The sequence below is a fragment of the Crocodylus porosus genome, unplaced genomic scaffold (assembly GCF_001723895.1).
Source record: "Crocodylus porosus isolate Cpor-Errol unplaced genomic scaffold, CroPor_comp1, whole genome shotgun sequence".
Taxonomy (NCBI): Eukaryota; Metazoa; Chordata; order Crocodylia; family Crocodylidae; genus Crocodylus; species Crocodylus porosus.
In genome coordinates, this window is record NW_017728924.1 from 9,858,491 (window position 1) to 9,867,548 (window position 9,058).

Genomic DNA, 9,058 nt, shown 5'->3' on the forward strand with positions numbered 1-9,058 from the left:
CCACACAATTCTGCACCCAGACCAGTTAATCAGCTTGGCAGCTTAGCAGAGTCAACTTGCTTGTCCACAGCACTGCTCTCTGGCAACCACAATAATTGGGGCCAGAAGCAATGTAAACTACTTCAGCTCTGGAGGTCTGTGGATTGTCAAGTGCTGCGCAACAGATTTTGCTCTTTGGAAGTTGGCTGCATTTGAATACAGCAGCCCAGTTGTTTCTTTATTGTCCGGACTGCACTATAGAAGTCAGGCAGCCTGAAAATTTAAGGAACCATCAATTTGTTAAACTCCTATGCCCCAGTTTCAACAGACAGATAACCACCAGCAAAAGTGAGCTAGTCAAGGTGTAAACTACCCGGAAGGCAGAAATTAGGCAAGAGAGATTTCATGAGGTCATTTTTTTTAAGAAGCTGTTATTTTTTTAGGAGACCACTCTAATAGGCAAATGATAGGGAATAGCCAGTTTCTACATGCCTGATGGGCAGGAGAGAGATACCTACACAGTTGCCAAGGGGGTGGGGGCTAAAATGTCAGAAATGGCTGATTTTTTTAGCAAAATCAATTTGCCAGCTTCTGCAATGCTATTATGAATCTCGTAGCACATTGTTTTTCTAGAAGCTCCAGCATCTGGAGTCATGTAACTAACCTGAAAGCCTCAGCTTTCATTTAAAACAATAACTTAGCTTCTAGCTCTCAGTTTCAAGGAAAAGCTTGACAATGTGGAAGCCTAAAGGCTCAAAAACTAGTGGGGAAAGGAAAAAAAAAGTCATTATTAATCTGAAACTTGATTATTGTTGTGGGGGCTGATGCATGTTTTAACTTCCAAGGCTGGCAGATAGACAAAGATACCAACCTATCTTGCCCTGCTTAGGCAGGAGCAGATAGAGTGGCACAGGTGGTCTCACAGCCCATCGCTCCAAAAGCAGAGTTGGGCTGAAAATGGGCCAAGCACCTACCTTCCATCACAGAGCAGGCAACAAAAAATTCGAAGGTTTCAGCAATTAGGTTTGTTCCACACTAAAAAATTTCTGACCAGCTCAGCTAAACTGGGGTCTCCAAGGTTGTTTATGTGGAATTGTGGAAAGAGATGAAGCAGCTGAGAAGTGTCCCCAGTCTCCCAGTTTTTTTCACAACCACAGGAATGCAGTTCTGCAGGGAAACGTACTAGCAGACGGGTTCCTGCCAGTGCTACCCTTCATTCTCCTAGGCTTGCGCTGCTTCTTAGATCTGCACGGTGGCCAGAGAAAACACACACACACACACACGGGGCACTTTGTAGGATGGATCTGATACACTCCCGCTCTTCAGCCCAGAAACGGCAGGTTCTGAGTTCACCAGCGTGGTGCAGAAGAGAGGAGTAGGACACACACACACCAGGCACAGAGCTCACAGATGGCTAGAAAGTCTCCAGGGAAACATGGCAAGCTTGTTTGTTTCCATACCTTTGATCCAAGACAAGTGATTCCCCAAAGCAATACTTTGTTACATAACATGCTCCAAACACCCAGTACATGCAGCTGCCTCAGCAACTTCCCCTTCCTACCCAGCCTCCCTCAGGAGGGCACAGGCCCACCATGTGACCCACACATGAGACAGAGCATGCCAAAGGCAAAAATGGAAAATGGCAGGTAAAAAAAGGCAAACCCTTCTCTAAATGTGCTGACAATGAGTAGCATCTGTGAACATGCCCCTTGCAAAGGCCAAAGCCAAGGATCCTCTGTGGGAATGATCATTTCAGACAGGGAAACTGAGGCACAGCCATTCAGTGATTAGGCAAAGACAACTGCAGGAAAGGCCTCTGCAGGAACTGCATCAGCTAATGGCTCCCATTATCACCTGGCTTTGTATCTGCTCAGCCTCCTTTTCCCTCCCTGGCAGAAGGGTGACAGAGAGAGGAGATTTAAGAAGAAATCTCTCCCCCTCCCCACCACCCAGTTCACTATCTTCACATACACAAACAAGGGAAGATGATGGCTCCATTCCCACTCTAGCCCAGTAAGTGCCCCCTACATACAGACCCTAGGGCTACCTCCATACCAACTAATGGGACCTTTCTGAATAGCTGCAACTGATCAAAGCAACCCTCTTCACCCAGCCATGTCTCGCTCCCTCCAGCCCAACACACAGGATCACATGGCTCGAAACAAGGATGTTCTGCATGGAACCATTTGCACAAGCTGGCTGAGAAATATGGCTACTGGGATGATGTTTTATCTATCCATGAGAAGAATGGCTGGGAGAATGACAGACTACGGGGAAGAGCTGTAGAGACAGCACTGGCACTTCAGGAAATGTCTACATCATATTCCCAGCATTCATATGTAGCATTGCTCTCAAACACAGCCTACCCAACCATTCTCACCTGAACCCACCAAACCAAAAAGTGGGAGTGGTTGGTTGGCACTCCACCACTCAAGAACCCCAGGATGCTTGAGAAGCAGCAGAGGCATCTCAGTTGTACTGATTTTAAGTTTGCTATTATGAATTAAGCTTGTTATTACACATATATATAGCAAAACAAGTATTCTTTTTTATGATACTGGGGTGTGTGGGTAAATGAGTGTAAAGTGATTAGTAGAAGCAAAGGTAAGCATAAGGTAAGCTATGTGTTAACAAACAAGTTAACAAATGGTGAACTATGCTAAGAAAAGGCTGAAGAGGCAATTCTAAATCCAGTCTGTACTAGGCAAGGAATGAGATAAACAGAAGAAACAAGATTAAAGACACTGGCCTGCAAACCTTCAAGGCTAAAGGCCCCATCTGCACCGGACAGCCCACACCAGTGGAAAATGTGGTAAACAGAGTGCTTGAAGAGCAACACCTAGGACAGTGATGGATGAGCCTGACCACTTGTCAGGATGGAAAAGTACTGAGATTCACGCAAAGGAGGCACAGAGTCAGGAAAAGTGGAATCGGTCACCCAACACCAACTTGATGCCCCCTATAAAGGGGGAAGACTCAGCAGCAAAAGTTGGGTAACACTCTGCATATTTTACTGGAGCGCAGACACACGTCTGTATGAGGCTCCACCCCTCATCTCGTACTCCTAGGCTGCCCACCTAGCAACAGACTTTGGTAACTATAACATCTTCGGAGTGTGTGTGTGTGTGTGTGTGTATGCGCGTGCACGTGTGTGTGTGTGCGCATGTCCAGACACAGACACAGCTCACAATGCATCACTGGAAGGTCCCTTGCCCCGTGCAACCCATTCTGAGAAGACTAAGGTCTGGTACTGCAGTAGAAGGGGATTACGGCGAGAGATGTTTCCATCACGTATAACAGCCTTTCTCTCCTCCTCAGAGCCTTCTGCTTTCCCATCTCCCATGGTCTTTGTAAAGGCCACAGAGCACTCATGGCTGAAGAAACACTGACTTGCTTCTCCATGGCTCCATTCCAACACTCATCTTTGTCTAGTAATAGCTCATCTCCTTGGGCTTCTCCAAATACCTCCGTGCGTGCCAAGTGAGATTTGGGGATGGGTTAATTGGACCGTTAAATCTGAACTGGATGCTCCAGGAGCTACGAAATCTGATGTCATCACTGTGTTCATGCATCCTACAACCCTTGTTTTACCTGTCCTTGTATTTTCATTGGCTCATTAGTCCTCACTCCACTCACCTTGAGGCTGTGATCAAGCACCACTTTCAGGGTACCCTGGCAATTCATGCAGGGGCTAAGAGTCAGGACTCGTAGGATCCATTTCATCCTGTCACTGATCCGCTGTTAAGGTACTTCACTTTCCAGTGCCTGTGGAATGCAAAAAGTAGTGCCCATCTCAAATGGGCATTAGCTGGATCATGCAGTGGAAGGTGGTATAGAACTACCAGGGAATATTATAAAGGAACGTTCAACATCCTCATTAATATTTTGGAAGATAGCTTCAAGGGCAGGCTTAGTAAATTTGTGAGTGACATCAAGCTGAGTGAAGCTGCAGACACTCTGGAGAGCAGGGCTAGGGATCCAGAAGGATCAGAGTAGACTGGAAAAAGTGCTCCATCATCAATCAAATGAAATTCAGCCAGACCAAGTACAAAGTCCTACTTTTGGGACAAAATAATTGAATGCACAAAAACAGACTGGGGAATGAGTGGCTAGGCAGCAGTACTGCAGAGAAGGACCTGGAGGTTATAGTAGCCCATAAGCTGAATAGGAGCCAACAGCATGTTCTTGTTGCAAAAGAAGCCAATGGCATACTATGTTGTATGAACAGGAGTGTCACTTGCAAATCAAGGGAAATGATGATTCTGCTCTCTGTAGCACTGGTGAGGCATCACCTGGCCACACTTCAAGAAGGATATGGACAGTCTGGAAAGAGCCCAGCAGAGTCTAGCCTGGCAAGCAAGGCCTATGAGGAAAGGCTGAAATAATCAGGGTCATTTAGTCTGGAGAAGAAAAGATTGAGCGGGGATTTGACAGCAGTTCTCAAATACCTGAAGGGTGGTTACCGAGAAAAGGATGGAGAGGGGGCCTTTTCTCCATGACCACAGGAGACAAAACTAGGAGCAATTGCCTCAAGCTGCAGCAGACAAAATTTACATTAGAGATTAGAAGAAACTTTCTGACTGTGAAGGTGCTCAAACAATAAAACAGGCTACGTACAGAAGTTATGGAGTCTTTATTCTTGGAAATTTTCAAGAGTGGGTTGAACAGACAGTTGACTAGGATGACTTGCCACAGACGATCCCACCTTAAGCAGGTGACTGGAATCACAAAAAATTGTCCAGGACTCTTGGGCTGCTGTAATTTGTGGGTATTTTTACACTGGCTGGCCAATTCAGTCAACACGATCTTACAAGATGAGGATGCTGAAGCCATAGTAAGTATATGTATGGCTTAGACACCCAGCAGAAGGCCACAGAGTTGCAGTCCAGAGGACAAAACCTTACTCAAAATTAGCTGTGTTGATACAGTAAGCAGATCTAGAGGCCATTGGCATTTTCTGCCATGTGTGTTTAAACAGGCTTTTTATTGATCGTTATTTCCAGATTTATACAACCAGGACACAGGCCTCATACAAAAAAATTACACTGCACGACTAGTTACCAGTCAGCAACTACTCTCCAAGTAGCCAATACATGCCTGACCTTGGAACCACCCTCTTCTCCAAATGTCTGACAGGACCTAGAGGGCCCTGGCCACCACACTGGATCAGGCCTCTTCAGTCCATGCTGTGGGCTGAAAAAGAAAATAACATCTCCTACAGCCAGTGGCTCCAGTTACAGGAAAGTGGGAACCATTGCAATGGCACACAACATTGCTAGCAAAATTCAAGCAGGGATTGTAGCAGATTGTATCTTCAACTACAAATGACTGAAATGATAGATCCCACTGGATCCATGGATCTGCTCACTAGAAGTGAGAGGAGCTGGAGTGCAAGTTCTGCAGACCAAGAGAAAGCCCAACCACTCCAAAGCAACAAAGTAGGTAGTAGCAACACAAATCACCTCATCCCATTCCTTGTATTTTCCTGACTGCAGTAGAAGTTGCCCGAACAATCAACAGATCCTAGCTTCTGTTGCAGTAAATCTCCAAATTTTCTTTAGCTTAGACATTGGCCTCAGGGGCAGAGTTTTGCACCTACGATTATTTATAGAACTGTTATTTTTTATTTAGAAATCCAAGTACTACCAGATTTATAGGCATAGATAGGGATGCAACATGCATCATTTGAACATCTAAGTATCTGTGCCAATAAATCAGGTACTTGGACATTTAAATGACCAAATTTGCACTTACAGTTATTTATAGATGGAACGAGCGAAACCACGTTAAACCTGGGTTAACCATCTGGCCCAGATTCTGTGGACATACATCGGTACTGGTATTCCAAGTTGGCTGACCAGTGTATGTAGAAGTTGTCCAATTTATAGCCATGAATTTTGAATTTTGGCTCCCAGTCACCCACTCACCCGCATAGTCCATGACCACTTACAGATCCTTTTCAGTTATATATACCTCGATTCCTGCATTTCTATGCAGTCAACTTAGATTTTAAGCCATCTAGGGCAGGGACCCTGTCTTCATAGAAGTCTGTAAAGTGCTTCTGTTGGTGTTGTATAAATAGCATTAACCACACATATGCACGCGCACACACACACACACCCATTCTGAGTGGGGGTGACATTAGATATCTGTGAAAACAAAGTGTACCCTGGTAAGCCAATCAAGGGATCTGAGAGTTAACACTGATCCTGATTAGAGTACTGATAATTTCCAAGACTGAATGAGGCAAAGGTTTCCAGCTTCATCACATGATAATTTTTAGCCAATACTAAGCCAAGAATTTCCTTTGTCATAAGAGACACCATATACCCGAGAGCAGAACCTTCTCAGCTCCTCTGTAACCCAGCCCAAACCTGCAAAACTGATAAAATACATGGAGCCAGGTCTGATTACCCAGGCTATATATTCATCTCTGAGATTTCCACTCATTTGGCCTTGATATCCAGGCACTCAAGTTATCATCCAGGCTCCTGGACAACACCTGAACATTAGCAATAATCATACACACCACAATCCATCCTCGTGGTTACCAACATTCCTTACAAATTGGCTTTGCCCCCTGTTGCAGTGCAGCTTTCTCCCACATGACAACTATTACTTCAAACTGTGCAGCCAGCCGGCACAAAAACTTTAGGCAGGACATGAAGAGGTGTCTCAGTGAAACTACAGGAAAATTTCTAGGTGTCAGAACTTAGCTACCCAAGTTGGAATTTGGCCAGAGACCAGGGTTGCCCATATCCACCGTGCAGTGGGGATGTTGATGGCCACAAGCCCTTAGAACCCCAGCTTTGTGCATCTGTTCAGAAGGATGGCACCAACAGCAACACAGCATCCCTTAACACCACGCTGAGGATTGGTTCAGTGCAAACCCTGAGCACTACCTACTTGACCCAATAATACTGCTTCTTGCAGCCCTTGGGTCACCCTTGGTGACTTCACATCCATGTCCTGACCCAGTCCCACCTACAACACTACTTACTACTTAAGTAGCGCATACAGGTGGATAAAGCCATCGCCCAAGGTAGAACAGCTGCAAGACAAAAAGTTCATCATTGAAAGGGGTTGGACAGTTCTTGGTTACAAACATCTCTTTGTTTTCAGCTGATCCAGCAAGTAAGCCCCTTTCACTTCTAATCTTCCAACTTTCTCGAGCAAAAGAGGAACATACCAATCCATTCATCTGCATTGCAAACAGGGCCCAAAGGTCACAGATCCTCATGGAATCTACAATTCAAGAAGCAGGTCAACCAAGGGGAAGAAACACAGAGTTTATGGTCTGAGAGTGTTCCAGCCAGGACTCCCCCATGCACACAGGCTGTTCTGTGATGGGAGGGTTCTTCATCTCCTTAGCCAAAGCCAGGTATTGAGGAGACATGCAGAGACTAGCACAGAGTAGACTAGAAGCTCCTTCTGATGCCAGCCTGTGCATTGCTCTTCCAGATTGCGCAGCCTCCCTGAGATCTTATTCAACTGCAGGGAAAAAAAACAAAAAAACAGCTAAGTCAGTTACAAACCATAGGGCAAATGAGGGATCCCAGGGCGAGGCAAGGGATACTGCCCCAGGATGTGTCACTGTAAGGCAGGTGACCCAGCACCAGCCAGCAAGATGGGAGCTCATGACTACTCCAGTTCTGCTTCTCCCAGCAGCAGCTGTTTTAGGGTAAGAAAGGTCATCACCTCTCTCACAAACACAGCAGGCAATTGCCATAAGCGGCACTAGAAAATATTATTGGGGTGGTGGGGGGAGGGCTGGACGGTGCAGAGCATGCCTGCCTGACCCTGACTCACCCTCCTGCAGGGCTGTTCCAGGGCCAGGACATGCTGGCTGTGCTAGATCCACTGTTGCCAGCCCAGTTTGTGGGGGCTAAGCCTTCTGCCACCCATGACAATTGCTGAGAAAAGCTAAACATTAGGACCAGCAGTGTACTGGGACCATTAGGCACAAGTGAGTGGAATTTACTAGGGGCAAGCTTTTCCCAGTTGTAAAGCCAGCAAAAGCCCTACAGCTGGTTCCAGGTATGAAAGCAGTGTTTATGAGAGGAGCACACAGAAACCTAGTCTCCCCTTTCATCAGACAGGCCAAGAGAGACCATCACATGAATATGAGCTGTAGGGAAGTTCAGCTATTGGTACTTTACCAGTGAGACAGTTTCCACAGCCTCCAACTGCAATACTTTGCTTCTCTCACTCACCTGTTTTCTCATTGCTATGATCTCAGACATGCCTATCTCCTCCAGGGAACTTTCTGAAGTTGGTCCAGCCTCTTGGGAGCTACGCAGAAGGAAAACAAAAAGATTCAAATGTGCAAACAGTGCTAAAGAGATGCAATCACATCTTTACCTGTGCAAGAGGGGAGGAAGCAAGTTACACATGCACAAACCATACCTGCCCAATACAGAATCAAAGGACTGAGTGTAAACAGCATCTACACAATATCATCTAGCATATTTCTTTTTAACTAGCACCATGCATATTTAAGTCCTTTCAGCATGCAGCTCATCATAACCATCATGGCAAACTATGCTGTGCAGGCTGCTACAGACAGCAGTACAAATACATGCTTTTATTTTTAGAATCCTGTCATATGGCACATAGATAATGTGATGTTTGCCAAGTGTCAGTTTTCTATATACACAGTCTGGTGATTGAATAAATTGTATTAGAGCAATTCATGCAAATACAAAATAAAAGGCTGAAGTCTCAGATGGAATAAATTAGCACAGCTCAAATAAAGTCAAAGGATCAAGGATGATTTACTCTAGCATAAGGATGCCATTTAAAAAAAAATCAAATGAAGACTGTTGCCCAAATCATCAGCAGTCAGGAAAGGATCTCAGCATAAAGGAGGTTTCTCTGTTCTTGCTCTGTAACCTCCAGATCCAGCAGGCTCCCTCTACTAGACATAAACAGTTATTTCCAACAAGGGAAAGTCTATGAATGGTGGTGGATGGGTCACCCAGAGAGTGGTGGTGGATGGGTCTTTTTCAACCTGGAGGGATGTGGCAGTGGGGTCCCCCAGGGCTCGGTCCTCCGGCCCACACTGTTCAACATCTTCATC

The 9,058-nt window shown here is 45.6% G+C and overlaps 1 protein-coding gene across 3 annotated transcripts in view; it reads right to left on the reverse strand.

Moving 5' to 3' along the window:
- Positions 1 to 4,930: 4,930 nt before the first annotated feature.
- The window catches only part of LOC109313642 (mitochondrial fission factor homolog B-like), a 42,829-nt gene continuing 38,701 nt past the window's right edge, over positions 4,931 to 9,058 (reverse strand). For all 3 annotated transcript variants that reach the window (XM_019540297.1, XM_019540296.1, XM_019540298.1), the window contains 2 exons: positions 8,193 to 8,271; positions 4,931 to 7,470 (listed from right to left, as the gene is read on the reverse strand). In XM_019540297.1, the coding sequence (XP_019395842.1) occupies positions 7,339 to 7,470; positions 8,193 to 8,271 (211 nt within the window). In that variant the 3' untranslated portion in view covers positions 4,931 to 7,338. The remainder of the gene's footprint in view (positions 7,471 to 8,192; positions 8,272 to 9,058) is intronic.